A 12,266-nucleotide genomic window follows, 5' to 3' on the forward strand; every position below is an offset into this window, starting at 1 on the left:
TCTGTGTTTGGACATTTTACTTTTATTCATTTCTTCTCAAAAGTTCCAAATATGGTAGAGCTATATTTTAGAATTACCAAGGCTATCGTGGCATTATTGATATTTCATTTTCCTTTTGTGGTGATCTGTTACATGTTAATGACTGAATTTCATTTCTTCAAACAGGGAAAATATATTTGTTTTCATTAAAAGGAGAAATGTATTTAGTAATTACATTTTGTCCTCTATTTATATATACTGAAGGTCAAGTGGATATCACTGGAAATCTGGGCAAGTGGGAAAATTGAGTAATCAATCACACATAATGTCACAAAGTAAAGGAAATATTAAGGTAAGAAAATACCATTTGATTCTCAGGGAATTTACCAAGTAAAGAGATATAAATTAATTTTTAGATCTTGTATTCCCTTCCATACTTAAGAACCCACTAATCTTATTTTAACAACTTCACATATTATTGGATTGTGATTAATTTTTATGGGTTAATATGTAGCTTTCATTATTCAGATATATTTGTTTCTCATCTACAAGTTGATTTTAAAAAATTCATATTGAGTAGAATTTTTCTAAACTGAATTTTTTTCATGCAGTTCAGTTTTGGTTTCAAGTATGTGAAATACAACTATGTGGTTTTATATTAAAGTGAAAGCTAGGTTATTTGATGTAACGAAGGACAGACTTTTTTCCTGCCTTTTTATTAGATCACATTTGTTTCATGTGTTTATGTTCTACTTGAATAATAATTATTATTCATATACTGTTGATTCCATGTGTGGAGATACCTGAGGAAAGGCTGCCTTCAGGTTTCCCAGCTGTAGAATTCCTTTTTCTTAACTGTGTGTCGTAAAATATAACATTAGATTATATGTAAGATTAAAATCAGATGAGTGACTTTATGTAGGGAAAGCTGTTTTGTTTCTGGATTGTTTAGCACAAGATCCATGACTTTGTAAGTTTTAGCTTATATACTCCTCTTTATTTTTTATATACCTGTCATCCAACTTTCTTTGGGCCAGTTGGCATCTACAAACATCTTACTTGGTGCTTCTAACGTTTTTGGCTTCAAAAAAGCATTTTGTTCTTTACTGTCATTCTCTTACTGAGATATGTTTCTTTAATTTTTGGATTAAAAGTTTTATAGTCCACTTCCCATTTTTCATTATCTTTCTGAGATAGCATTCCATGTTTCAGATATTATTGAACTATAACATATTAAAAATGCTGACTTTGTGATTATTGACTTATTTATTCAATAACATTTGTTAAGTGCCTCCTTTGTCATATAGTGCATTATCCTTGTTCACAAGGAGATCCTCATCCAATGTGAAAGATAATGTGCATATGAAAATATTTATAGATTAAGTCAGTATGTAATTTTTGTCATAACTATTTAGTATATGAACCATCTGTGCTTGGGAAAAAAATACTTTAGTTCTACAAATATTTGAGAGTCTCCTAGATGTCTTTGTAAGGAAAAAATGATGAATAAATCATAATGCCAGTCCCCACAAACCTCATAATTGAGTCAAAAGATGTGGAAACATGGGGTTTGGAGAGCTGTAGAAGGTGGGTGTAGAAAGTGAGACTGGGCAGGAGGGAAGGTCTTGAATACCAGAGTTAGGAGTCTTGACGTTTTCACTGTGGGAATGGAATTCCTGGACAGTTTTTGAGCAGGAGGATAGTTAAGGTTAAGGTAATGACTTAAGGTGGCTGATCTTGTTCAAATATGGAGTGCATTTGGAGTTTATAAATACAGAGTATAGAACAAATGATATCAAAACTGTTTTGATCATGTCCACATAAATCAAGAATGTATTTTGAGCATGGACTTTTCTATACATGAACTTTTTATTTGTTTATGAATAGAATTTATTTATATACATAATAGTTTACTAATATATCATGTGCATTGTGAAACAAAATATAGACATTAGTTAAGGATGACATAAACATAAATAGAAATTCTCTTCTACTTTCTGGATTTTTCTTGAGCTCCCTCAAGCATGCATACATGCTACTTTGGAGGCCGCTACTATAGAGGCCAATGGACTATTTAGAAGACTATTAAAAGAATCTAAAGGTCAAATGAGAAGAGTCTGTATTCGAATGTAGCAAAAGTAAAATGAATAAAACTATGGAACCAAAAAAGCAATGAGAAAGAAAAGGAGGAATTCAAATGTATAAGTGATATTCCAGGTTGGATTGACTAGGAAGAAGAGTGAAGAAGGAGGTTGGAAAACAGTTTGGGATTTCGAGATCCCTCCCTCTCTCCCTCCTTCTTTCTTCCCTCCTTTCTCTCCTTCCTCCATTCTTTCTTTCTTTCCTTCCTTCTTCTCCTTCTTTTCCCGGCTTTATTGAGGTATAATTAAGATAATTTAAAATGTACAACATGATGATTTGATGTATGTATATATTGTGGAAAGATTTACCCATAAGGTTAATTAACACGTCCATCACCTCACCTGTTTAAATCTCTTTTGTTGTTGTTGTTGAGGACATTTAAGTTCTGCCTAGTAATTTTGAAGATTTAGGATTTTGTTTGAATTCTCATGTGTTAGTTGAAGCCAAGGGAGTAAATGTGCTTCTTAAGAACTTATAAAAAGGAGAAGAAAGGTATAAAGGATAAAGCTCAGAAAGGGCAGGTGGGAAGGATAAAGCTCAAGGAATATGGAGGTAAAAGAGAACTTTAATATTTATTCGCTATTTTATACCAGTCAACAGTTTAGCTGCTTTTCCTGTTTTATCTCATTAAGTGCTTATATCACTCTTAAGAGGCAGCTGTTATTTTTCCAATTCCACAGATGAAGTAATTTAACATCAAAGAAGTTAACTTGCTCAAGGTCAAGTGTCAGGGCCAAGATTTGGAATGCAGGCTTTCGGGCTGGTTCTAAGTTAATTTGCCAGCTCTCCAGTAAAGGGAGCCTGAGAAGAGGAAGAATGGTAGCAGTAGAATCAAAGTAATGTGATTTCATAAAAAACGAAGGTAAAGGAGGGTGATTTTAGAAAGTATGGAGATGTCAACATTGTTCTATACATTGTGTGGTGAGAAAAGTTTTGACTGTGATTTTAGACCAGTGTTTCTCAAAAGGGGACAGCTTTGCCCCCCAGGAGATGTTTGGCAATGTCTGGAGACATTTTTTTATCACCACCAAGAGAGTTTTTGGTTTGTGGTTTTTGGTTAATGATAGGTAGTAGCTACAGGCCAGGGGTGCTGCTATTCACCCTATAATACACTGGGCAGCCCCCCAACAAAGAATTATTTGTCCTAAAATGTCAATGGTATCAAGGTCAAGAAATCCTGTGTTAGTCTATATAGATTAAGATCCTGACTCATTTCATTAGCTCTATGATTTTAGGCAAGTCACTGAACTTTTCTGAGCTCCTGTTACCATATTTGTAAACATATATAACAATACTTGCTAACTACTTCATAGAGTTTTAAGCAATGTTGAAGTTATATGTCTGAAACCAATTGTAACATTGGCTGACGGTCACACTAAACAATGTTTATGGAGAATGAAAATTTAAAAAAAAAAACACTGATTTGATATTTGGGTTATTAGATGGAAAAATACATTTCAAGCAGTTAAAAAAAGAAAGGTGGGTGATAATGAGTAAAGACAAATGTTGCACTGAGAATGAGAACAGAGCGCGACCTCTCAAGGATTTAACAGGATCAAGGAAAGACTTTATTACAGATGACCTTTGAACAACACAGATTTGAACAGTGCAGGCCCATTTGTATGCAGATTTTTTCAATAAATGTAGGTACAGTACTTAAATGTATTTTTTCTACGTTATGACTTTCTTAATAACATTTTCTTTTCTCTAGCTTACTTTATTGTAAGAACACAGTATATAATACATACAGCATACAAAATAGGTGCTAATTGACTGTTTATGTTATCTGTAAAACTTCCAGTTAACAGTAGGCTATTAGTAGTTAAGTTTGGGGGGAATCAAAAAATCGTGCCCCAACCCCCATATTGTTCAAGAGTCAACTGTGTATTGTTTTTCAGAATCAGAGAGATGTAGCCAGTTGAGGGGCTAGTTGAGGGGTAGTTGAGGGATGGACTCACTAGTGGAGGAAAGATTGAAGATGCAAGAGAGAGAGGTGCCAATTGCTGGAAGTTAGTCTTTGAAGAGACAGCTCATTAAGGAGACCTTAACCAATGGAAAGAGAACACATTTTATCTGATAAAAAAGATGGAAGAGAAAATAGGTGGCAGTAAAGGTCAATTTTTAGAGATTGCATTTGACAAGAGGTAAGGCAGGAAGCTGTGGAAAGATTTTAATGGGAAGATCTCAACATTCTTAGTAAATTTGAAGGCAAGATCATCTGCTCACAATAAGGAAGGGAAATGGGGTAAATGTGAGTCTTTTGGAATGAAGAAAGGTTGACATAGGCGCTGTGGGAATCATGATTGAGTTTTAACATGAAATGAGTAAGTAGACTGCTGAAGTGCCATAAGAGCATGGATTTGTGGGGGATCCAGTCAGGATTCTTTCATCACAATGGTTGGTAGATATGGGAGGTCTAAGAGGAAGAAGGTAAGGTGATCGTGGTTAGCACTGAGAAACTCTGAGTTTTGGGCTTTTAAAGGTGTGACCATTCAGATTGCTGCTTAGGTTTAAGGTTTGGTCATAATGGTCAGGTGGCCGAAGAGGGACTCAGATGGTCAGAGTAGTCAGCATATTGGAGGGTTTTGAACATCAGGATGTCAGGTGAACATGAACATTGAAGTCTGCATGATCATCACCCAGAACTGTGATGGAGAGAAATACTGAGCAGATTGCTGAAGTTACAGTGGAGGAGGATCCTGGATGTTGATAAAGACAATAAACGAATGGGGAGGAGCTTCAGTAGAGGCAACTTTGCTGAATGGTGAGATCAGAGCAATATTCTGGAAGCAGCACTGAGGAGCAAACAGGGAGAAAAATTTTCTTCTCTCCTGATGAGTGAGAGGGAGTAGAAATGGAATTAAGTTCCTCTGGAGAGTTCTCTGGAAAAAAAGTTGTGTCTGAGGAAAGATGGGTCCGGTTAACGTGAACTTTTGCAAGAGATGTTTTTAGGAAGGGTTTAAAACATAAGACAAATGGCTATTTAATAAGGGCTGTATGCAATGGCAGGATGGAAGGACAAGCAATAGAAAATGGCAATGTTTAAGTAGCTAATTAGACTACAAATGAGAATATTTGATAAGGTGGCTCATGGGAGGAGCGTGGGACCAGCATGGCAGATTAGGACCTTGGTGGGTGTTTGGAGGCATTTGTCAATGCCAGGGAGGCTGATGGTGACAGCATAGCCTGAGTCTGATGGCCCAGGTGATATGTCTGTGTGGTACTGCCACTAAACTGCCCTGTACCCTAATGGTACCCCTTCAGCATCTACTGGTGGAGGCATAAGTGGTGAATACCGCATAGGCTTCAGTATATTGGATTCCTGATGTTTTGGATATACACGTATGTGCATATACATATATACATACATGTATGTATGCACGTGTATATACATATGGATGTGTGTGCGTTATGTGTGTATCCCAGGTCCAGCCCTACTCTATCCTCAACTCTTTCCCAAACAGATAAAAATCAGACTTAGGAGGAAATTCTATTTGCCTCAAAATAGCAGCTAGCAGTTTGTTCACTGAAATATTTTTATGCAGTTTGAATCATTTGGAGTAAATATGGCCATGTTTATAGAGCAGAAAAATATTCATAATAATAAAAACAAATTATGAAATTTCCCTAATAATGGATTCAATTTGCTTTGGCATCTCCATTCTGCCCAGGTAGTCTATAACCATATTGATCATGTTGCAATTCAGACGTACCACTCAGGTAATAATATTGGCCAATTTTGCTATGAAAAATGAGATTAAATTATCTGTAACTTGTATAACATTTCCAGTTTAGAAGTAAAAGTGTGATTCACATAGAAATTGATTATTTCAATCCTGTTTTCTTTTCTGCTATGTTTGGTACATAGCATCTGAGCAGCCACTTAAAGAATGTGAACAAAAAATGCCCTTTCGAGGCAAAACCACTAGATTCACTGAGAATAATTACGCCTGAATTTTCAAAGATGACTGCAGTTGGTACAGCCATCGACATAGAGGCAGCCGTTGTTCTCATATTCTCATGGACAAAGTGGGCAATTGAGCATGCAAATTGCAAATTGAAAACTAGGCATGAATTGCCAGTGTCTGTATCAGTGTGCAGCATTCCTCCATGCTCGTTTGTGTACTTTGAATGTTGGTTTTCAATAAGACCAAGGCAAGTACGTACACTTGGTGAGTCTGTTTTATGTCTTAAAATCTTAAGATCCAAGGATTTTAAGTGACTCTTTGAAACACGTAAAGCGAACCTTATTTACTCAATATTTTGGCTACATCTTAGGAAAGTCAGGGATCACAGCGAATATGTTGAAGGTTAAATCTGTGATGCTTAAACATGTGGTTCTCTGAATTAGACAAATAAGATAATATTGGCTTCTGCAGTTATGTAAGCAGAGCAGCTCAGTGAGAATTCAGTTTAGATTTGGTCTACACAAATATTAGACTGTGTATGTTTCAGAAAGGTACCGAAATAGAAAAGGCTTACTGAACCTTTACAATATTTGAATATTAGTGCTTTTCTAAAATAATATCGTGATGATATATAAGGATTTTTGTTTAAAACATAATATGGCATGTTTTAAAAAATGGTTTATCTATTTCCAACATTGGGAGAGAGAGAGCATGTGCACACAGATGTGAGGGAGAGGCAGAGAGAGAGGGAAAAAGAGAATCCCAAGCAGGATCCACGCTATCAGCACAGAGCCTGATGCAGGCATTAATCCCATGAACTGTGAGATCATGACCTGAGCCAAAACCAGGAGTCAACCGACTGAGCCACCAAGGCACCCCTTGAATTTTCTGTTAATTAAAAGTTCTATATATGCTTTAATAGTGATACTCTATTAAGATTGTATTATTCTTTCAAAATGTTTGCTTCACTCAAGATGCACTAGAATGTTATGGCTTTCTAATATTTCTAATAATAGTAACTTAAACTTTCTTTGAATAAGAGATCGTATCCCTGACAAATAATATGTATTTCATTAATTTAGCTTTCTGCTGGAAAAGTGAAATTAAAATTACTAAAGGAGCAACTTCAAGGTAAACAGTTTACCACTGTATTATTAGACGCTAAAGATAGAATGTATTTTACATTTGGATTGCATAGAAAATTAAAGTGCTAGAATTGCTCATGCAGTATAAAGATTCTAAACACCAAAATGATCAGTCTTTATTTTTGATATTCAAATTCATTTTGTTTTCTGGGGAGGCAGCCTTACTTTATGTCAAAAAATATTAGAATATGAATATAAGAAGAACGTTTTTCAATGGTGAGGACTTTGATAGCACTGTTTCTTAAACTTATATAATTTTATTAATTTTTTTAACGTTTATTTATTTTTGAAGGAGAGAGATACAGAGCGTGAGTGGGGGAGGGTGGAGAGAGAGGGAGACACAGAATCTGAAGCAGGCTCCAGACTCTGAGCTGTCAGCACAGAGCTCCACGTGGGGCTCGAACTCACAAACAGCGAGATCATGACCTGAGCTAAAGTCGGATGCTTAACCGACTGAGCCACCCAGGCGCCCCAAACTTATATAATTTTTTAACCGGGAAGATGTTTTAGCAATGTAAGACTATAAATTGAAATTTCATCCTGGGAATGTAAAAGACTATTGAAAATGGCTTTATATTTTAATGAATTATTGCACAATAGCAAAGCCCAAAAATCTATTTGAATTCTCAGTAATTCCAAAAGGAGATTTTTTTTTTTTTTATATAGAGGATAGGTACATTTAACTTGAATGGTTAAGATAGTTTGGCAGAACAGGTTCTAAAAATATATATAACATTTATTATAGAAGTTGTTCTGTATGAGGTTCATTTAGTTTGATCTGAAAATGGGACAGGATGCCATAGGGATTCTATCAAGAGCGTAGTTTTTAACATTCTGTAATTTCACGTGTCCAGTTCAAGTGAGTTTTAAATAGAATGGGTGTGGGCAGAAATGTGGGGTCCCGTGGTCACAGGGGGCTGGGAGGGGAAATGCGGCCTTCCCAGTTTCCTGGAAAGAGTGGACTTGGCTACATACCATTGTTATTGGACAATTAATACTGACATAACGTTTGAGAATTTAGAAATGTGCACAATTTCAGTACTTCATGGTGCACAACTTCATTACATTCATAAAACTGAATATCATATTTTGATATGATTGGCCTGACCTTTTTTTTTTTTTTTCTCTTCCAGAGCCAGTGAAACAACCACTTAATCATAAAATGGCCAGTTCTTCTGAAAGTGAAACATCCAAGATAAAAGGGAAGGTTTGTGGACAGTGTGAGAACAAAGCTGCTGTGCTGGTATGTGCACTGCAATAACATAGGGGCGCATAACGTTCACATGGCCTCATTCACCTCTCCCAAGCCAGCCTGCTTCTGTAAGCCAGATGCTTTTCCTTGGCTACCGTTGCTAAGGGGGAAGTGTGCATGCTGCCCCATCCGGCCAGCACCTGTCCAGAGAGCTGTATCTCACCTTCTCATTCCCGTTTAAGGATAACTCCTAATTCTTGTCCCCTCTCTCTAAGGTCATGCCCAGCAGCACACAAATATGCTGCAGTGCTTTCCAAACCAAAAATACAACAAAAATTCTTCTTTGACCCCCACATCGCCCTCTGCACCCTTATTAGTAAAACTTCTGAAGCGTTGTCTACACTTGCTCTCACCATGTTCTCTCCTCCTGTTCTCTCACCTTTTTTTTTTTTTTTTTTTTTGCTAAGGCATAATGTACTTTCTATGAAATAGATCTTAAATGTATAGTGAGATGCCTTTTGACAAATGGATACACTCGCATCAAGATAATAGAATACCCCAGAAAGTTCCCTTGCGCCTTTTCCAGTTAATTCCCGCTACAAAGCCAACTACTGTTCTGATTTTTAGCACCATACACGTAGGGTTCTATTTATATAAATAGAACAATAGGGTATATATTTTTCTGCCTAAGGCTTCTTTTGCTCCACATGGAGATTCACCCATACTATTACATTTATTAGTAGTTTGTTCATTCAAATTACTGAGTAGTACACCATGGTATTAGTATACCAAAATTTGTTTATTTATTGACATATTGAATGACATTGGGTTGTTCCCAGTTTTTTACTACTGTATTTAAGGCTGCTGGGACATTTGTGTGCAAGTCTTTTTTTTTTTTTTTTTTGTTTTTGTTTTTAAGGCAAAAAAGTTGTAAAGGGAAATTGAAGACCCCAAAAGATGGGTTCTGACAGTTCTCTAACTTCTCATTGCTGATTTCGTGAACTTTAAAAAAAAAATGATGGTTGGGGCGCCTGGGTGGCTCTGTCGGTTAAGCGGCCGACTTCGGCTCAGGTCATGATTTCACGGTCCGTGAGTTCGAGCCCCGCGTCGGGCTCTGTGCTGGCAGCTCAGAGCCTTGAGCCTGTTTCAGATTCTGTGTCTCCCTCTCTCTCTGACCCTCCCCCGCTCATGCTCTGTCTCTCTCTGTCTCAAAAATAAATAAACCTTAAAAAAAAAAAATGATGGTAAAGTACACCATAATTTAAAAGTTACCATTTTAGCCATTTTAAGAGTACAGTTCAGTGGCGTTAAGCACATTCACATGGTTGGGATGCCATCAGCACCACCCATCCACAAAACTCTTTTCATCTCACAGAACTGAAACTGGGCTGCTTGCACCATGACTCCCATTCGCCCCTCCCGTCGGCCCCTGGCAACCAACCTTCTACTTTCTGTCTCTATGAATTTGACTATTCTAGGTGCCTCATGGAGGTGGGATCATTCAGTATTTGTCCTTTTGTACCTGGCTTATTTCACTCGCTCTAAGGTTTTCAGGTTCCTCCACATGGTAGCGTGTGTCAGAATTTCCTTCCTTTTTTAAGCCGAATAATACTCCATTGTATGTAAATAGCACGTTTTGTTTATCCGTTCATCCATCGCTAGACGCTTGGGTTGTTTCCACCTTCTGGTTTTTGTGAATAATGCTGCAATGGACAAGAGTTTAAATATCTGCCTGGTTTCTACTTTCAGTTCTTTTGAGTATATGCCCAGAAGTGGAATTGCCAAATTCTCATTCTCTCTTGATTCTTCTCCATTCAGGATTGGGTCTCCACTATGCCAGCAAGTGCTCCTATCAAGGTCACTAGTGACTTCCATATTCTTAAAAACAGTGACCAGTTCTCAGTTCTTATATTAATCTATGAGTAATATTCGATGCACTCTTCCTCTTCTGTGACTTTTCACTTAGTTTCCTCTAGGACACAATTCTGTCTTGGTTTCATATTATTTTGCTAGGTGCCCTTTCTCAGTCTTTTTTGGCTTTCTGTATGCTTGACCCCTGAATGTTGAGTGCCACAGGGCTTAGTCCTTAGCCTTCTTCCCTAGTCCATCTACTAACTCTTTATAGGTAATTTCATCTACTCTCTTGGCTTTAAAGACCATCTCTACATGGATGGTTCCCAAATTTACATCTCTAACTCATCCCTCTCCCCTGAACTTTCAACTCAGACTGCCTATATAGCACCTCTACTTGGATGTCTAACAGTAATCACTAACTTACCATGTTCAAAATTGCACCTTTAATGTCTCTCCTCCCCACCCCCAACAGTCTCATAATGAGGGTCGATTCAGATGTCCCCTGCCCTGGCAGCCCTTTGTAAAGGACCAGCAGCTGAGTTGGCCTCTCCAGTTTTTTGGAGCTTCTCCATGCATCCACATGTTTATCGCTCTGTAACATATGTGTGTGTGTGTGTGTGTGTGTGTGTGTGTACATATTTATTTTCCACCCACCTGTGTAAAGTTCATGAGAGTAGGGATTTACTTTTGGTCAATGCTGTGTGCCCACCACCTAGAATTATGCCTGCAATTTAGTAGGCACTCAACAAACATTTGTTAAAAGAAGAAATTTTTTTTTCTGTAATAAAACCTTCAGATATATCTTCCTTTTAGTTAGTATTAAAGTACTCCAGTATCTTTTGCAATTTAAAATATTACGCTTAAGAGGCAGCTTTCCCCCCAAAGAATTTAATGATTATAACTAATATTTGTAGATTACTATAACTGATATTTGTTATAGTTTCAGAGAATTTGGCCGTGATCATTTCTGATTTGAGACTATGTTGCTATCCTTATTTCATGGCAGTTTTAGCTGGTCTGGGAGAGTTAGAATACCATAAGTCTAATAAAGAGCTCATTGCAATATTAAATGTAAAACCCTGTCTCTTGGTACAGGGCTCTTATATTACAACATGCTGTTTTCTTATCTTATTTGATCTCTAGTGATGGGCACTAATTTAAGAAATCTTCACAAATTATACCTATTTATAAATGTTTAAAAAATATAAACAATGTTAATATTCCTGAAGTTGGAAATATGAAAGCTAAAAGGGACTTACTGGCTGAGTTGAATTGTTGGGGTCCACTGTTCATGATGAGAACAAAGCATTTATGTAGAAGCTATCAATACTTCTTGTGAATCCTGTTCTATGTTGAGCACTGTTTAAAGGCTCTGGAATTTGAACAACATGACGTCCACAGGTCAAACTTGAGCTGGAAACAAAGGATCTGTTTTTCCAAAGAGAAGGAAAATCAAGAAGAGGACATTCCAGATAAGATAAATGGCACATGCCTTGGCTGGAAAGCAGATGAGAGTGACAATGTGTGTGGTGATTAAAAGGCTGATTTGCCTGAAAACTGTTATAAATAGAAGCAAGGATTTAGACCCTATACGTTCTTAAAGAATTTCGCTATGATTTTAAGGAAGGAGGAAGGGCAGAGAGAGGGGGAGAGTGAGAATCCCAAGGAGACTCCACGCTGTCAGCGCAGAGCCCAAAGTGGGGCTCGATCTCACAAATCACGAGATCATGACCTGAGCCCAAATCAAGGGTCAGATGCTTAACTGACTGAGCCACCGAGGTGTCCCACAACAGTAAATGAAATAAATTATTTAAAAATTCAAGTTAGACACATCTAGTGAAGTGAAACATGGTGGTGGTAAACCCTGAAGTTACCTTGTGTTCTTAGCTTCCATCATTCTGGATCGTAATGCTGGTTGTGTGGAGTAAACCTTCTTGTATCTGACGATAGGGTCTTCGTCAGGGAAAACTGTTTATGGGAGGCGAGGGTTAAGAGCTGGCATTTTGGAGGTTTGAATCTCAACTTTACCTGTGATTAGCTCTGTGA

General features: G+C 37.2%; 1 protein-coding gene across 4 annotated transcripts in view; it reads left to right on the forward strand.

Moving 5' to 3' along the window:
• The first annotated feature begins 266 nt into the window (after positions 1-266).
• ZBBX (zinc finger B-box domain containing) overlaps positions 267-12,266 on the forward strand; it is a 105,014-nt gene continuing 93,014 nt past the window's right edge. For 3 of the 4 annotated variants that reach the window (XR_006718538.1, XR_006718539.1, XM_045503059.1), the window contains exons 1-3: positions 4,564-4,885; positions 7,112-7,160; positions 8,308-8,417. Coding sequence is in view for 1 of the 4 variants with exons in the window: in XM_045503059.1 (XP_045359015.1) it covers positions 4,883-4,885; positions 7,112-7,160; positions 8,308-8,417 (162 nt within the window). In the remaining 3 variants the exon portion in view is untranslated. Of the gene's footprint in view, positions 329-4,563; positions 4,886-7,105; positions 7,161-8,307; positions 8,418-12,266 lie in introns of those variants that run through there. The other variant, XR_006718540.1, reaches the window with a different exon arrangement.

The sequence above is a fragment of the Leopardus geoffroyi genome, chromosome C2, assembly GCF_018350155.1.
Source record: "Leopardus geoffroyi isolate Oge1 chromosome C2, O.geoffroyi_Oge1_pat1.0, whole genome shotgun sequence".
Classification (NCBI taxonomy): Eukaryota; Metazoa; Chordata; class Mammalia; order Carnivora; family Felidae; genus Leopardus; species Leopardus geoffroyi.